This window comes from Schizosaccharomyces osmophilus, chromosome 1, assembly GCF_027921745.1.
Source record: "Schizosaccharomyces osmophilus chromosome 1, complete sequence".
Taxonomy (NCBI): Eukaryota; Fungi; Ascomycota; class Schizosaccharomycetes; order Schizosaccharomycetales; family Schizosaccharomycetaceae; genus Schizosaccharomyces; species Schizosaccharomyces osmophilus.
Window position 1 is genome coordinate 1790092 of NC_079238.1, and position 17137 is coordinate 1807228.

The 17137-nt window shown below is 38.8% G+C and overlaps 10 protein-coding genes across 10 annotated transcripts; 4 read left to right on the top strand and 6 right to left on the bottom strand.

Annotated features, from left to right (window-relative positions):
* Positions 1 to 287: 287 nt before the first annotated feature.
* On the bottom strand, positions 288 to 1988 carry fur4 (plasma membrane uracil transmembrane transporter; the record flags this gene model as incomplete). The annotated part of the gene is made up of 1 exon (XM_056179623.1): positions 288 to 1988. The coding sequence occupies one exon, from the start codon at positions 1986 to 1988 to the stop codon at positions 288 to 290; it is 1701 nt and encodes a 566-aa protein (XP_056037010.1).
* A 797-nt stretch (positions 1989 to 2785) lies between these two features.
* SOMG_00831 (uncharacterized protein) lies at positions 2786 to 3142 on the top strand (the record flags this gene model as incomplete). Its single annotated transcript, XM_056179624.1, has 1 exon — positions 2786 to 3142. One exon carries the CDS (start codon positions 2786 to 2788, stop codon positions 3140 to 3142), a length of 357 nt encoding a protein of 118 aa, XP_056037011.1.
* A 310-nt stretch (positions 3143 to 3452) lies between these two features.
* On the top strand, positions 3453 to 4244 carry phs1 (3-hydroxyacyl-CoA dehydratase involved in very long-chain fatty acid elongation Phs1; the record flags this gene model as incomplete). The annotated part of the gene is made up of 3 exons (XM_056179625.1): positions 3453 to 3465; positions 3514 to 4050; positions 4165 to 4244. The coding sequence occupies 3 exons, from the start codon at positions 3453 to 3455 to the stop codon at positions 4242 to 4244; spliced, it is 630 nt and encodes a 209-aa protein (XP_056037012.1).
* Positions 4245 to 4646: 402 nt separating this feature from the next.
* smd3 (Sm snRNP core protein Smd3) lies at positions 4647 to 5098 on the bottom strand (the record flags this gene model as incomplete). The annotated part of the gene is made up of 4 exons (XM_056179626.1): positions 4647 to 4716; positions 4765 to 4894; positions 4937 to 4996; positions 5062 to 5098. 4 exons carry the CDS (start codon positions 5096 to 5098, stop codon positions 4647 to 4649), a joined length of 297 nt encoding a protein of 98 aa, XP_056037013.1.
* Positions 5099 to 5301: 203 nt separating this feature from the next.
* Positions 5302 to 6432, top strand: ctu2 (cytosolic thiouridylase subunit Ctu2; the record flags this gene model as incomplete). Its single annotated transcript, XM_056179627.1, has 2 exons — positions 5302 to 5334; positions 5359 to 6432. The coding sequence occupies 2 exons, from the start codon at positions 5302 to 5304 to the stop codon at positions 6430 to 6432; spliced, it is 1107 nt and encodes a 368-aa protein (XP_056037006.1).
* A 168-nt stretch (positions 6433 to 6600) lies between these two features.
* Positions 6601 to 7181, bottom strand: mrpl51 (mitochondrial ribosomal protein subunit L43; the record flags this gene model as incomplete). Its single annotated transcript, XM_056179628.1, has 3 exons — positions 6601 to 6803; positions 6907 to 7069; positions 7119 to 7181. The coding sequence occupies 3 exons, from the start codon at positions 7179 to 7181 to the stop codon at positions 6601 to 6603; spliced, it is 429 nt and encodes a 142-aa protein (XP_056037007.1).
* A 1342-nt stretch (positions 7182 to 8523) lies between these two features.
* mdm34 (ERMES complex subunit, membrane tether and lipid transfer protein Mdm34) lies at positions 8524 to 9972 on the top strand (the record flags this gene model as incomplete). Its single annotated transcript, XM_056179629.1, has 1 exon — positions 8524 to 9972. One exon carries the CDS (start codon positions 8524 to 8526, stop codon positions 9970 to 9972), a length of 1449 nt encoding a protein of 482 aa, XP_056037008.1.
* A 604-nt stretch (positions 9973 to 10576) lies between these two features.
* SOMG_00837 (BAR adaptor protein, endophilin A1-like protein-like protein, implicated in endocytosis) lies at positions 10577 to 12085 on the bottom strand (the record flags this gene model as incomplete). The annotated part of the gene is made up of 2 exons (XM_056179630.1): positions 10577 to 11449; positions 11498 to 12085. The coding sequence occupies 2 exons, from the start codon at positions 12083 to 12085 to the stop codon at positions 10577 to 10579; spliced, it is 1461 nt and encodes a 486-aa protein (XP_056037009.1).
* Positions 12086 to 12793: 708 nt separating this feature from the next.
* sre1 (DNA-binding transcription factor, sterol regulatory element binding protein Sre1) lies at positions 12794 to 15535 on the bottom strand (the record flags this gene model as incomplete). The annotated part of the gene is made up of 1 exon (XM_056179631.1): positions 12794 to 15535. One exon carries the CDS (start codon positions 15533 to 15535, stop codon positions 12794 to 12796), a length of 2742 nt encoding a protein of 913 aa, XP_056037014.1.
* Positions 15536 to 16352: 817 nt separating this feature from the next.
* Positions 16353 to 17035, bottom strand: prp38 (U4/U6 x U5 tri-snRNP complex subunit Prp38; the record flags this gene model as incomplete). Its single annotated transcript, XM_056179632.1, has 2 exons — positions 16353 to 16813; positions 16894 to 17035. The coding sequence occupies 2 exons, from the start codon at positions 17033 to 17035 to the stop codon at positions 16353 to 16355; spliced, it is 603 nt and encodes a 200-aa protein (XP_056037015.1).
* Between the last annotated feature and the right edge of the window lie 102 nt (positions 17036 to 17137).

A 17137-nucleotide genomic window follows, 5' to 3' on the forward strand; every position in this document is an offset into this window, starting at 1 on the left:
AAATAAATAACATGTTATTAACATAAAGAAAGACATAAACATCTTTTTCATACAAAAATGGAAAATAAATATCTAAAAATAAATAAAATGAAGCCTTGATACCTGCATTGATTCAAATGAAAATGCTATAGCTATAAGTTCGTCAGTAGGTGATTTTGATAAAAATACATAATAAATCAAGGAATCAAGGCAGAAATTAACTAATCCAAAAACCAATTAAAAAAAATTTTAACGAAACGACTAACAATTAGTGAGATACGTAAGAAGAACAAAGTGAAAAACATAACTTATGGCAAGCAACCAACTTCTTTGGACTTAAGACTGTGAACATCGCTTTTCTCATCCTCCTTGCTTGGTAAGCCATCAATGAAATAATCAGAAGAACTGTCAGTTGTATCTTCCAGACTTATTAAGAATTCTTCTGTTTCTTGAGGTGTTTCACTTAAGAACTTCTCACCTAACTCAGTAACAGGGAACACATAGCAGATCAAAATATGGGTCAAGGCACTGACTAAGAATCCCAAAAAGTAATTGAGATTGAACATGGTGCTTGCGGCAGTCGGTACTTTGTTACCAGTGGAACCAGCCATACCAACAATGTTTATCAGCATACCACATATATAAGAAACAAAGCCACGGAAATTAATCCCCTTGTAAAAGTAATAGCAGCTAGATTCGTCGGACTTGTAAAGATGTGAAGTTCGAATATATCCTTTACGGATTATAAAGTAATCGGCAGTAAAAATGCCAGCAAAAGCCGACATGAAAACCGAGTAAGAAGAAAGATATGTGGTAAAATTGTTGCTAGAACTTAGCAAATTCCAAGGACACATGCAAATAGCAATTATGGAAGCGAGGTAAGCACCGCGACGGACATTAAATACGGTAGGAAGCAACGCAGAAATATCATTACCGGCAGAAACAGAGTTTGCTGCCACGTTTGTACCAAGTTGGGCAACACAGAGACCAAAACCGATGAAAAAAACGCCAGCACGAACACCATGGGCATTTGAATGGTCCAAAAACGCCGAAAGGAGACTAGTTGGGTCCCAATAAGCCTTTCCATAGATTGACTTGGAAGCAGAACTGACAAGGATACCAATTAAGGATGTGATACCGAATGAAAGGGGTACAGTAATGATTTGAGGCCAGAGGTTGGCATTAGGAGTAGTGGCAAATCTAGCAAAGTCCGGACTATTAACGGCCAAGGTAGCAAAGCCATCCAAGACAGTTACAATGCCATTTACGACGGTCCAACCATGCTCCCATTTCGGAAGGTTTGTAGGCTCGTGAATGACAGGACCAGCGCCTTTGGCTTTGACAAGGGCCCAAATTAAAAAGGCGACTGCGGCAGGAGGAGCGATAAAAGCCTTAATGGTAAAAAGATGGCGAATTTGATGAACTGGAAACCAGATTGCGACATTCGAAACGAGCCAAAAGATAAAGAAGCCAACCCATTGGTAAGTTTCGGTACCACTGTTCCCCATGGTATTGTGGATATGGGAAAAGGAGGGCCAAATAGATCGTAGCATTAAGACGACACATTCACCTCCAATCCAGGCGTGGACACCAAACCATATACATGCCATGACACTGCGATTTAAAACAGGCCATAAAGAGCCCCAAATACCAAACGAACAGCGAGAAACTACAGGAAAGGAAACATGATAGACGGCACCAGGACGACCAGTTGCAGCGATCAAAAAACCACAAATCATGTAACCTACCCAGACGCAAATCCAAGCTTCCCACCAATTGAGACCAGCTTCAATGGCAGTAGCTGAAATCATCCAAGTGTTAATGTTTACAGATTCAGCAAGCCAAAAAGAAATATAGTTCCAATGCCCCCAAAGACGCTTGCTGCTTGGGACAGGGTATAAATCCTCGTTAGTCAACATGCGTTGCCTCAAAGATAAACCTGGCTTTTGGTCTAACAGGATAATGTCTTTGAGTTTTTGGTAGACCTTATTTTCCGTGACTTTGCCCATATTGCCCAAGAAAAAAAAAAACAAAGACGGTACTTTCCAAACAATAAAATAAAAAAGACTAAAAAGATAAAAAAACGAGACGATAAGAAGCCAAGAAACAGAAATTCACGAGGGAGAAGTGTCAATGAAAGATTTTTTTTAGTGCAACCCTCTAGGACGAAAACTTTTTGCTAAGACTTTGAGCCCAAAAAAAACAGGCAAATGTTTCTTTAGATTCAAACTGGCTTAAAAGGAAGGATACAAAATGGATATATGCCCAATTTTGCAGGGCGTGGTGTTTGGGAAAGACAAGCTTGGATTGCACACAACAAAAATTTTTAGGCAGCCACGAAGCATACGACTTGCACAACTTCGCTAACTTAATAAGCTCTTTCGAAACGAAGGACAAAAATTGCTACTCCAAAAGCACGAAAAACAAAAATTCGCTTTGCAGCTGTTGGATGTAAAAGAAGGCGAAATGGCGAAATGCACTTTCAACAGGAATGTAGTAGGAAGAAAGAGAATACAGTGCTTGTGCTCTAAAAACTGGGTCTTCAGTCTTTGGTTGATTGTAAATGTTCCTGATTAGGCCTTGGAAGAAGAGTGAACGAGATGTCCCTGTAGGAGAAAAAAATAACGAATGAATGCACAACGCTTCAAAAAGAGTCAATGGAACAGAAAACACACACAGGAATGGGGAATTGGGCAAGAAGAATCACAATGTTTTAAATTTGAACAGGATTGACTAATGTTTCCTTTCCTTGGCGAATCAAGGAAGCAAAAACGAGCAAAGAAAAGGAAAGAAAAAGAAAAAGATAATGTTGCTTATGCTTATGCAAGGAAGTTTGCTCTATTTATGTCCTTCCTCACCTGTCGTATCTAAACTTACGTTTCTGCTCCTCCACGCTGATTATCAAAAAGCCTGGTTTGTCTTATCGAATGCATTGGAGCCTGGAGCTTTGATAGCACTAATAAAAAGAGAAAGCAAAGAAAATAGGCATTGCTGTTCTTTCTTAGACCCCGGTAGGAAAAGCACCCCGTTTCATTCCTTCCATGGTTTCTTGCTTCCTCGCTTTCTTTGGATTCTTTGGTTTTTAAAATTTTTAAATTCTTTGACTAGAAACGGTAATGGCAAGCTCATACAAAAGATCAATATCCTTCTTTTCTTTTTGTAATCTCGTAGCCTTTTCTATCCTTGGATGGAAGAATTGCGCTACATGTACAAACAATCATCTTTAAAGAAATATAACCATCCAAGTGTCGTTTTTTTATTTCATTTCATTTGTTTTGTTTTGTTTCGGAAACGGTTTGCTTTTTGTTTTTGGTTGGATGGGTCCGTTCTCTTTGTTCTTCTTTAGATCAACATAAAACATTCGTTCCTTACTTTTAAAGTATACTAGCTAAGCTAAGCTAAGCTAAAAACCCAAGTTACATTTTGATATTGTTGTTTGTTCCCAACTTGTATTCCACCACATATATTGCAGTATGGTAAAGACATGTAAGAAATAATGTTCTAGAGGTAAAGATTCGTCTGCTAATCTCGTAGTTTCAACCCAGTATCTTAAATTGTACAATGTTTTATCGTGCTTTTTATGGCTAAGTGTCTTAATTCGAGCTGGCTTGCTTTGGCACATCTCTGGTGATCAGCGTGCAGTCTTCAACCACACAAACGTCTTGGTACGTTGGGTCCAAACGTTGGCTTTGGCCGAAGTCTTCCATAGTATCCTTAGGTTCGTAAAGTCATCTCCCTTCACCACTGCTATCCAAGTACTTTCTCGTCTTATACTTGTTTGGGGTGTCTGCTATCTTTTCCCACAAAGCATCAATACCTCTCCCATCTATCTGTTTATGATTCTAGCTTGGTCCATCACTGAAGTTATCCGTTATGCATTTTACGCTTGTAACTTGGCCGGCAGTGTCCCCAAGTTGCTTTTATGGCTTCGTTACAATACCTTTCTTGTTTTGTATCCCATTGGCGCCGGAAGTGAATTGTTGCTCGTTCTGAAAACGTTTCGTGTTGCCTGGAACACCTTCTTTTTGAGTAAAATTGTGTGGACCGCTGCCACTGTAATCTATCCTTTTGGTATGTACTCTGCTTGTTCCTCGCTTTGTTCTAGTCAACTTTACAATTGTCTGTTCGAGATGAACAAACATGCTAAGTCGTTCGTTCCTTTACATAAACTGACATTTTTTTTAGGATTCTACATGTTGTACACGCACATGATTTCCCAACGTCGTAAAGTCCTTAAACTTACAAAGAAGGATGTTAAGGCCTAATACAAAGTGCATCATCGCTTCTCTACATGATTTTCGATCTCTCAACTTGTTCGATTCCTAGAAAGTATCTATACTCACTCACTCTTTTCGTCATTCATTTTAATTTTCAAAGGCTATACAAACAGTTGGTAATTCTTTTTTATATTTTCTTCTTTCCCATGAGATACCATTCTCATGAGTTTTTGCAACAGGAAGGTGTTTCCAATAAGTAGAAAGTGCAGCAGTCAAAATAAAACTGCTAATAAAAGACAAGATTAGCAATGCTTTTCTTCCCCTTTGATCATGTTATTATTCAGTACAAAAAGCAAATCTTGATTGTATATTCGTAAAAGCGTTGCAGAGAACTTGTTCACCTCAATCTGCTACTTTATAATAGTTTTATAGCTCGTTTTATTCACTTTCTTAACGTCGTCCACCACGAGTCGGTAACGGCGTACCACGAGCAGGTCCTACTTTGAACATAGGTGCGTTTCTATCTCAGTCAGTAAAACTTGCTTTCACTGTTACCGAATTAGCTTACTTGAGCATGTCTGGAACAATCAAAAATCGAATGTGAGATCCCCGAATGTATACTTGGTCAAGATGAGAAACGCGTCCATCTCTGGCAGTGACGCTTATGTCTTTCATCTGGCAGTTCATATTGTCTTCCGCTAAATTATTTGTTAGCCGACATTTTTAAATTGGTACTTTACCTTCAATCAGTTTGCCTCTATAAGTAGAACCATTTTCCAACTCCATACTAACGATGTGCCCTAACAATCAACGTTAGTGTACTTAGCTTCATAAAAAAAAGAACAAAAGAATAAAGGTTAAATACCTTGGGACTCATGGAGCAGCTTTAAGCACAAAGACATGATTCAGTTGAATTGCCTTTTGTGGTGAGTATTCAGTAGGTGCTATGCTATGTCCGTAAAAACCTTTGCCCACTACAAACGCTGTGTAAGCCAGTCAAAATTACTACTATAAGAGTTGCTTGGTTAATTTGGACTTTATCAAAAGAAAGAAACAAATACCAATCTTAATTTAAAGAATTGAGGTCACTTTTAGGGTAAAAGAAATGCAAAACATAGATGGAAATGACAACGACAAAGTTTTTCTTTGCAAAAAATGCAAGAAACAGGCAACCGTAATGTCTAGGTCGGAATACACTTGTGATGGATGCTTTGTCCGATCAACAGAAAACAAAATTCGTCGTCAGTTTGAGCTTTCGCGTCCAAATTTGGAAAAAGGACACTCTCAAAAGGCCTTGCTCGCTGTTTCCGGGGGTATTTCTTCAATGGCCATGTTGGAAACTGCGTATTATCTTTCGCGACACAGAAAAGATAACTATCGACCAATGTTTGATGAATTCTTGGTTGTTCATTTGCAAAGTAAATCTTTACAAAACGAAGAAGAGTGCGCGCAAACAGTCAATACAATCCAAAAAGCCATCGATTGTCATTATACGCAATGTAAATTTGAGGTTATCGAAGAAGAGGATTTACTGAAGGAGGCATCTTACATTGACACCAATGGCAAATTTTCTCGTGGTGATTCTTCTGAACCCCATACGTTTAATTTGGAAGCTCTTCCATCATTAGCTTCAAGACAAGATTTGTTGTATCGGGTTCGCGAGCAAGCTCTTGTCGCCATTGCCGAAAAGGAACAATGTGACACTATCGTTTTTGGTGATTGCGGTACAACGATCGCAGCTCGCGTTTTGGAGCTTGTAGCTGAAGGAAGAGGTTTTGCCATTCCTTGGTGCACATCTGTTTGTTCTAAGCTTCCTGATTTCCCTGTTTTTTTGTTGCGTCCTCTCCGTGATGTATTGTCTTCCGAGCTAAAATCTTACATGAAAATCAAAGAACTTGATTATATAGCAAAGGAAGTGGAAGAACGCCCTGCCACAATATCTGGCGTAGCAGAAAATTACTTTACAACCTTGAACGACCATTTCCCCAGTCTGGTAAATACTGTTGTACGGATGTCGTCCAAGCTGGGCGTGCCAGAGGTGAAGAAAACCTGTTCACTTTGTAAGTTGCCGATGCAGGAAAATGCGGAAGCCTGGTTACAAAGAACTACTGTGCAGCATCCTAGCGAAAGACAAGAAGATGTTGCCGCCAACCCTGATATATGTTATGCATGCTCCGTTTCCCTAAAGAATATGAAACAGCCATTACGGATTCCCGCGGTCAAAAAAGAACAGTAAATAAGGGTCTTATGTATATTAATATTTTTTTTGGATTTCTTCGCACTATTTGGGTAAACACTTATTTATGGAGTACAAGGATAAGGATAAAAAAGAGGAAAGGATTGATTAGTTAATAATATTAAGAGTATTTTGTTTATGTTGAACTTGTATCAGTAGTTTTGTCCATCAATTTTTCCCATAAACCCGATATGATTTTGCTGATTCAGAAAAAGGGCTCCAAACACCACGCACAGATGGATTTGTAGATTGGACTGGTTGTTTGATAAATCGTGGTTTCAAACCATCACTGTCACGGCACATTGTAATTTTGTCCATAATCTGCTTGGTGTCCATCTTTCTAGTGCAGATTGTTTTTTCACGTCCAGTATCTTAAAGATATTTAGTCAGTATACAATTACTTTTATGAAAAAAACACGCAGCGCGGCATATCATGCCAGCTGCTGTTTATGTTGTTCAGTTGAGATTACTTACTGTAAAATGCTCGTATTAAAGGATGCTGTCCTTGTCTGTTGTAAACATGAAACTCGATATCCTGAGAGGTTTTTGCAATAGGAGCTAACTTTTTCGTTAAAAACTCTTTCATTGATTTGGAACTTCCGCCCCAATTGCAGTATGAGAGTTCGATCCTTTGGCACTAATTAAAAATCATCAGCATGTCTTTTTCTTCAACGTTCTATACATACAGGACGGATAAAGGATCCCAATCCATTTTTCGGTATGGCCGTTTTCTGCACGATTTCAATCATTGTCCAGCAAATTGGGTTTCCTATTTCAATGGAATGAATGAAGGGGAAAACAAATAGGCAAAGGTCAAGAGAACAAAAAAAAAAGTATTCAAATAATAGCGGACTCCTCAAAGAACGCTTAATTTACAAAAATGCTACAAATGTACAAGGTAAGGTGGGTTGTGTAGGAAGGGCTAGTGGAAGGAGATGCGCGGGTCAGGCAGGAGTATGGAAAGTACTAGTTGAGTGGTAATGGGCAGCGAAAAAAGCAGTAAAATAAGGCTCTTTATTCTATTTCTTTCTTTGATTCGTATGCACATTTCTTGAACCCATTTCAGCGGTTTCTATGTTTTCAGGTTTCTTTTCAAAGAATGCAATTAGCTATCCAAAAAAATGCGTTTCGTTACGATACGAATAATGTTTTTTTTATTTTTAAAAGAGCTACTGTTTAACGCTGAAGAGTATGGGCAATGGTACTGCAGAAAGGAATGTATGGGTCAAACAATTAAAAGGCAGGATCGCGCTTGGACTCTGACGATGGAAGTTTTTCTGAAACAAGAATATCTTGAAGAAATGGATACCGCTTTCCTACTGATGTTGAACCTCGAAATGTCAAAATCATATCATTCTTCCACCCGCGTTTATACCGAGCACTCTAACCTTTCATACAGTTCATACTGCTTCTTCTACCTTTGCTTTACGAATTACTTTTTCTAGTGCATATATTTCGCTGATGCTACTCTTATAGAACTGGTACTTGGGTTACTGAAACTGGCATATTCTCATTTAAAATAAATGAGCCGACGAGAGAACAAACAAATTTACAACAATCCATTTGTTCAATCCGTGTTTTCAAAAGCCTATAGGAAAAAAAGAATGCAGAAGAGGAAAGACACAAAACAAGCGCCAATATTTACACATGCCTCCTTCTTTGAGAGAACGCAAACAAACAGGCAAGGTTGTTCTTTCATTGTCAATTACCATTAATGAACCAAAGGGTTCTCAGCAACACAGTCCATCCTACTGATGATATTATTTAAGATATTTCTTGTTTTTCTAACCTTGGGTTATATTCATGTTTGTTTACTTTTGGAAATAGCATACGTTAGCGAAGCATCCTACTTTTATTTTTCACATTTCCCAAAGCTTCGGTAAACCCCACTGCTCCTTTCAAATAACGTATTGCTGTTTAACGGACCCGCCACTAGTTAATTACAACCTGCCATCTACAAATATCGAGAGAAGCGATTCTGAATGGAATTGCTATAAATAGCAAGGAAACTAAACAAAGATTTATGAGATTTAGCAAAGAATAAGGCTTTGAGTGCATTAAATTGACCAAGGTCACCATTTGACTGTGAAAATGTCGTTTCGAATAAGTGGTTGGGGTGAACAGTTTTCGGAAGCCTTTTATGAGCGAGCCACGACATTACTGACTGCTGCCCTTAACAAGGGTGCGAAGCATTCACTAATTGCTGATCGCATTACTGTCAAGGAATTGAATATGGGTGAACAACCACCGGAACTGGAGATTTTAGAAATAGGAGATTTTGCGCCTGATCGGTTTCAGGGTTTGTTTAATTTTCATTACTCCGGAAATGCATCATTGGTTTTGCAAACGAAAATTCGGGCAAACCCCTTGTCTGTTGAAAAACGGAAAGTACCTAGCTTTGGTGCAAAAAACACCATGCTGGCATCTTGTGCTCCTTTGACGGTTCCAATGTTCTTGCGGTTGTCAAATCTTAAACTGAATGGTATTGTTGTTTTGGTTTTTTCAAAGCAAAAGGGAATCACCATGGTATTTCGCAATGATCCTTTAGAGTCTTTACGAGTTTCTTCCTCCTTTGATTCAATTCCTGCGATAGCTCGTTTTTTACAGAGAGAAATTGAGGTTCAACTTGCTGCTTTGTTTCGGGAAGAACTTCCTTCTATCATTTACAAGATGTCTCGTTTGTGGTTTGCCAAAGCAGATCCAGCTCTTCCTTTTTCAGTTCCTAAGCCGAGATCAACATGCTATGGAGCTTCCAGGGAGGCCGAATTACCAGCGTCTTCAAACCCTGACTTCTTAGATGGACCACCGGATTACTTTGAATCCACCAAAGTCGATGCTCAATATCCAATGAAAATGGGTCCACTAGACGTCCATGCTCACCCTAATCTTCAATCGTTGACAAAGATGGCTTTGTCGAGGAATTCCCTCCATCCAAAATCCTCCAACAACATTCCCATGTGCATTTTTAGGTCCACTCCTTTTGATACCATTCATCGCCTTTCGGCTCAGTCTGAGGAGCCTTCTTGCACTCCTCCTTCAACACTTTCCCCTTCTCCTTCTACAGAATATTTCTTTACTCAACATAATGTTTCGACAACAGGAACTGTATCGCCGCGACCCACAATATTCGGCAAAATGAAGAATGCGCATCCTCATCGTCGTCGTGAACAGGTGAAAAAACGACACGTTATACGTTTACAATCATCAGAAATCATGCAAACGTCGCCGTCTAATACAATTTCCGCTACTCATAATTCGGATCCTTTTGTCTGCGAACCTCACATTTCTTCAAATAATGAAAAGTCTGCATTTGGAGATTCTTCGGAAAAAAACCCAGAGAAAGTAATTATTTGTGATTCCAATGTTAAAGACTCAATTGAGAAATCTTCTTTAAACAGCCCTATCCCTCGTTGGAGAGCAGACGAATTACAACGCAAGTTACAAGAGGAATCATTATCAAAAAAGGTTTTCAACCCACATCATAATTCTATTAAGCTGCTCGCTCTGCAGCGATTATTACAAGCTAATCGCTCTTTTTGATCCTTTCTTTTTTTTGTTTATTCTTTCGTGCTGTGTAAATCTGGAACAATCTATGACTTGAGAGGTTTCAATCAAACACTTTGCTTATTACCAAGCTCGCTGAAACTATCGCGCATGTTTTTTATAGCCTTTGTATATTACTGTTGTTATTACGAGAGAAGCTTTTCTTTTATTTATACTCCGTTAATGTCTTACCTCTATGTTGCTAATTTTGACAATTGAAAAGAGTTTTTAAAATTAATATTTATAATTTCGTCGATAGAATAATGTACGTAAAAATATAGTATCCTGTATATATGTAAAAAAAAAAACAGCATAAAACTGACTAATTCAATAAAGAATTACTGAAAACCCTCGAGACTCAGTCCTAATATTCAAATCGAAATAACAGTTATGATTAGATACGTTTGAGAGATAGAAAGCCAAGAAAATTCAAATAACAATTTGTATAATTTGTCGTTCAAAAGACGTGGTATAAAGTAATGACATTGGCTATTTTGCATGCCGTGTAAGTCATGTGTACAAAACAATTTAATAAACCAGCCAAATCGAGAGGCTCGCGCTATTCACGAAACCAAAGCTAGTTAGTCCTTGAGAACCATCTTTAAGAAGAATAAGGACTTCCACGATCACTCAGTGTTCTGGGAATCTTATCTAAATGAATATAATTATTTTCAGGAAAGCAAAAGTTTGATGGAAACAAACCAGTATTTCCTGTTAAACTTCCATCATCGTTCAGTTGCTCCCCTACCCACCATCCATCGTCGACCTTCTTCAAGACAAGTAAAAGGTCATCTTTTTTCAACGCTAATTCATCTTCCATCTGTGGTTCGAATTGATATTTCATCCTTACAACTTCTAAGCCTACATGAGTCGATAAACTTTTGCTGTTTTGACTTGCAGATGCTCTTTCTTTCTCAAGTAGTGAATTAGTTGGTGTGGGCATTTCTGATAGCGAGGAACTATGTCCAGATTCCATTTTGTCTTTGGGTATACGATCCTCTTCAAAATCGCAGGAAGATCGTTCGAGACCGTCACGAGGGACGACAGAATTTAAAGATGTGCGTCCTGTGAATACTGGCTTCGATGCAATAGGTATTTCCGGTGACGAAGACTTTCTTACGGATGGTTGAGAAGACGCATCACCTAACTGCAACTCTTCTAAATTCTTCAAATAGTTAGCTGGTAGTAAAGCTTCTTCTCCCGCATCAAAAGAAGTTGGAGCCGTCCATGAAGTTGGTTCTAACCCAAGAGAAGGAGAAGAAAGTCGGGGATGCATAGCCTGATTAGGATCTTTGTAAATGACAGAAGGAGAAGAAGCAAATGACTTTGTAGAATATGATCGTTTCGAATGATTCGTAGGTTGCTGACTCTCTCCAAAGGGTTGAGATTCCAATGATCGTAAAATATTCAAACATTGCTCATGAAATTGAGTCTGTTTATGTAGTAACAATACGAGCTTACTAACTTGACTAGACTGTATATTGAAAGCTTGTTAGCAGAATAAGTGAGCAGACTTACTTACCTCCAGTTCTCTTAATTCAATCATTCTTTCCTCAAAATCTTCTAAAGTATTTTCATATTTCCCTCTCGCCATTCGTAATTCCTCTTCAATTTTAGAATCCTCTTTTTTAGCTTTCTGGATTTTCGTCGAGAGTGCGTCAAACACCAATCTCCTGTTCTCAAGCTTTTTCTCTTTTACCTCCAAAACCTTTTTTTGTGAAAGCCATCCATCCAACTCTTTCATGTACGATTCAGTGACGAAGTGAATAAAGTTTTCCTGCAGCGCTCCAATCTGAATCAGCGTCTTTCCATACATATTGTAAGTGTCGGAATGAACGGAATAATCAGATAAAATATATCCTAAATTAAGAAAAGAATCACCTAAAGCGGTAATTGGCGGTGCTTTTTCCTGTTCTTCCAAGGGTGACTTTCTGCGTCCCATAGATTGTACCCATTGACTAAAATTTCGATGCACTTTTTCAGTTCCATTAAACCGAAGCTCCATTTCTCGCTGTAAGTCACAGAAATCATCTGACAGAGTCGTTTTCTGTCGATCGAATCCAAAACGCTCTCCCGTCCATTGAGAAAACCTTGCAAAATGTTTGTTCATACTAGAATTTATTCAAAATATTCCAAGGAGCTTACAGTTCAAAACTTTCAAATTATAAACACATCGGTGTAATTAACAGAAGAGAAAAAACATTGTTTATGAAGGAACGGTTGCTAAGAGTACAGTAATCGAGTAATAGTAACGATACCAAGTCATTTTTGTATAATATTCCTAAACAGAGGGAATTTACTAAGAAAAGCTCCCGTATGTTTATTTTTTCAAAAATTAATAGCAATAAAGCATAAAATGCCTGTTATTAGGTCGAGACATAATAAACATATGGAAATACAATTGTTTTTCTGGAACACACAAATGCTGAAGCGTCTTGTTTTTTGTTCTCTTCTTCATAAAAATATTAATATTTAATTGTAAAAATAAAACTGAGTTGGCTCTCAGCTTCAACAATGAGAAGTACTTTTCGTAAGGACATAACTGATTTGTTCTTGAAAATGTCTGAACTAATATTGAATCAGACGTACTGAAATTCCCTTTGAAACTCAAGTATATTCTTCATAGATAATAAACACATTTGTCGAATTACTTATCCTACACCGGTTTGAAAGATTCGAGGAACGTAATGAATGATATTATTATTAGGGCTCAACAAATTTATAAAAGAAAACAAAAAAAAAGAGAATAGAATCATAGAAATTGTGAAAGTGTTTCGTACGTTTAAGTTACAATAAATTAAGAAAATAGAAAGGCAGATTAGGCTACGCTTACGTTCTCCGAGTCAGAAGCATAACCCAAATCTTCTTGAACTCGCGATCCAATCTCGACACAAGATGAAATAAGATGATGACAAATCTTGGGATCCTCTATTCCCAAGGAGCCAATTCCAACACGAACGTACATTGCCATAGCTTCAACGACATCGTTTTCCTTCTGCGAAGTGCATTTGGGCGAAAAGGCCTTCAGTGTTTTCCAACCGATTACCAACGACAACATACTAATATCAGAATTGTCCTCTGGAATACAAATTTCTCTATACATGCGCTTGGCGACATCTGAGAAACCAAGACGTAACAATCCAAGAACCAAAGAAGCATGTATCGTGAACAACTTACTACTGCTTAAGTTTAATACACTGGAGTAGCTGCGCTTGTCTTGACCACGAAGCTGCAATGTAGTGTTATATGCGGCCAAAACTTCTGTAAGAGAGTCCGAAGTACCGTCTTCAAAGAGAACCAATTTAGCAACTAAGCCATGACGATATACTGGAGAATTCTTTGGCGAAAGTGAAAGAACCTTCTCAATGTCAGATTTATCTATAGGATGTTCTAAACTTTCCATCAACAAAGCATCCAGCAAATCAGCCGCATACCAAGAAGCAGTGGTTTCTAAAGGAGACATGACTACAACATCCGAAAGCTTGCTGATTATGCTATTCGGTAACATTGCAGAATCGCGAGTGCATCTAGAGAGAGTCCACAAACGTTCAACCATCCAAGTAGAAAAGACATCTTCTGCTTCACATGTCTCAATTAATTTCACGACACATTCGGGAAGCTCTTGAAGATCCGTTTGCATAGACGCACTACTGTGCAAGCGTTTGGCACGATTCCACAAAAACGAAGCACATTTCGATACAAATGCAGATGGCATCGGAGAGTTTGAGAATATAAGTTCAGCGTACATTGCCTGAAGAGCTGATGTGTGGCTTGTAGTGGGCAAGAAAAAGGAAGAAGCAAAAACCATAAACAAACGAAGGTGATTAACCTTTTCATCGCCACCCATTAACTGTGCATCGAGCAGCTTTTCTAAATTCCTAATATCTGCCAGCTGCTGTTCGCTGTATACCCAGGTTTCGGACGAGGCATATAGACCACTAATTCGATGGCTTATATAGTTAAAAGACGATTTGACAACGAAAATCAACAAACCGAAGAAAAGGGATAATGAGGAAGATGAATGATCCAATAAGCAATATTTTTCAAACATTGTTTTCCTGAATAAGATAGAAGACGGCGATGTAGAAGACATAGCTGTAACTTTGGACTTTCCTTTTGATTTAAAGCCCTTGAAAAGTCGACGATCATTCAAAAGGTAAAACAGTCCTAACAACACAATCCCGATTTTCAGCAAATGCCAAGTGATTGTCGTAAATGGTATTGAAGTGAGGAAGGGGGGAAGAGCAAACAACCCATAAATGGATTGAGAAGTATCATTACCACCACCGAAATAATTAAAGAGGCCCAAACCGACCATTCCGTTCAAAGCAGTACGACCCATGGAATTAAGAGTTGGTGAGGTACGAGTACGCTGAGGAGTATGGCGCCGGGAAGGATCTTGGACAGGAAACTCTGATGAAACGACATTGACTGGCTCGGAGGATTTGTTGTTGTTGTCAGAGGGTGGGGGAGCCATGGATGGATCTTCGTAAAATGCCAATCGATCAGAAAGTCGCTTGTTTTCTTTGGTAAGCTGCTTACTTTTGGATTCCAAGTGCCGAATATATTCAGTGGCCTTCGCCAGGATGGTGCCTTTATTCAATTTCCTTGCAGGAGCGAGTCCATGCAATTCTTCTTCTTCCAACGTGACACCGCAGCGGAGAGCAGCGGCTGCGCGTAAAGAGGGAACCGCATCACGAAGCTCACAAATACGATCGTTAAGATTTGTACGATAACGCTTCTCAATCATGTTATGCGATGTTTTCTTTGGTTTCCCGGTGGTGGGATCTATAACTTCGGGAGACGTAGAATCCTTTTGATAGCTTTCCATTGGATCAAGAACAGGAAAACGTGGGCTTCCAGAGGAGACGGAAGAGTTTACGCCACTCTCGGTAGATTGAGGAGAAACTTTGGCCTTTTTAGAGCTAGGTTCCTGTTTAACGTACTGAGTATCACCATCGAGAATGTCATCACGCTTAAGATTTCCAGGTTGGCTCTCATAAGACGCTTGAGGAGGACGAGTGCGTACAGTGGAAGGATCAATGGTGTCGACGGTTGGACGGACGGGATCTATAGAAGGCTGGAAATTAAATTCTACGTCCAAATCATTTGCTTTTGTAAAATTATAATTCTCGTTATAATAGGAATTGGGCGAATCGCAGTTGGAACGTAAAGCACTTGAAGAATGACCAAGCGAATTGGGAGAATTAATGCTATGTGAAGAAAATTGAGTAGGATTTGCGTTGAAGTTTTCGTCAAAAGCAAATGGGTGAAGCCATCCATTCATTGAGGATTCCATATCGGAAAGCGCGAACGAGTTTGGAGAGAAAGAAGTATTGGTGAGGGTCGGAGGAGAATCCTCCACAAAGTTTGCAAGATCATACAAAAGATTATTACAATTATCCACCAAAGGAGATGAAGAATTTGTATCGGTAGGCTCCGGGATCGTTGTAGCACTATTCGAGTTTTTCGATAATTTCAAGCTCTCTTCTTCGTTTAAAGGCTTGGAAGCTGAAGCTGAAGATATCGACACGGATGGAACAGGAGGTGGAGCAAGCATGTTGTAACAAAGCAGAGAAGATATACCTTCAAATATTCAAGCAAAAGAAACGATCTATAGATAAAAAAGAACGACTTTTAAATACAGTCCAGTGTCTTTATTTTCCTGAAGACTTTTGGACTAGTATTTCACACAATGTGCTCGTTTGTTTCCCCAGATGAAAATGTAGGAAGGAATCTGTTTCGCGACTAAGCAAACGAGCAATAATTTACAAGTATTCGGCAACAAAAACGATGAACTAGCTGAAAAAAGTTGACTTTTTTCACTCGTAGAGCGAAATAGATAATTTTGCGCAAACTTGGCAAGTAGAACCGATTCAATCCAATTGAATCCGTGTTTAACTTTCTACGAAACTCTTCTAAAACCAGATTGGAATTCTCTTTCCAAAGCGCAATTTGTTTCAAGTTGTTTGACTAGGACAAGAGGTACAATGCCGGAGACAATGCTTTTAATAAATCTGAAATTAAAGTGGACTGACTTGAGGTGTGACGAGAAATCAGAATACCGATGAAAAATGGTTCGACTCCCATGAACAAATAACGAAAGGGAAACCAATACCTTATTTAAGTATAAGGACGCTCCGTACAGTTCCTTGAGATACAGTAAAACTATAAATCCATTCGTTCCATGCTAGAATATTGTATGAGACATAATGTTGAATAGAGGAAAAATTGAAAGAATCTATATAAAGATTGCATAGTGTAGTGGTTAATAAATATGCCATTCCAAAAATAAATCAATAGTTGAATGTGTTGGTTTTGTTGGTTCCAATGGAAGTATGTCAAAGTGAGCAAGATGGATGGGATGGGTGGGTACCTTAGGAAGGAATTTCTTTTGGTTCATCATGTTCTGATTCACTCTCGGAAGAGGAAGGCAGGGGATCGAGCTGATCAAGTTCTTCAAGTTGGTAACGGCTCATTAGAGGTGGCAGAGTAATGTCGCAGACCGTTTCTTCGTTGAATAAAGCATCGATAAATTCATCCATATGGGAAACGTAAAATCCATTGTGATCTCTAATTCGCAATTTTCGATAGTCATTCGATAGAGGTTCCAAAGCTTGATACACTTCTGGATCAGACCAAGTTAGACGAATGTAAAAAGCTGCCAGAGCTCGTATATACTTAAATTCGGGAATGGCAAGGTATTGCAATACGATCTCTTTTTCTGGGGCTATTTGTAACATTTTGTAGAGCAAACAAATAAACTCGGTAGGATGCTGGTTGCCAAATTGTCCGCCAACGTACTCCACACGCACTGCACGATCAATCAACGAAGCAGCTAAACCATAGGTTAGTCTTGGAACGCAAACTAGACGAGTTTTTGACGAGTTTTCTAAAAGTTCAACTCGGTATACGTACCATTCAAGCCAAAGCACTGTTCCTTCCAATAAAAGCATTCCACGATTCGTTCTCGCAGAATCTTGCCAACCAAAAAGGTCGGCAGCATTTGATGCGCGACATCTCCCTGCGACTGATAATCCCTTGCGATAAAATCTGTCATTCCAATGTACAACACGATACGATCCCCACGAAAACGAAAACCAAAAAGATAGATTTCAAAGGTTACGCTAAACAGACAAAACTACAATGGGTTTCAAAGAAT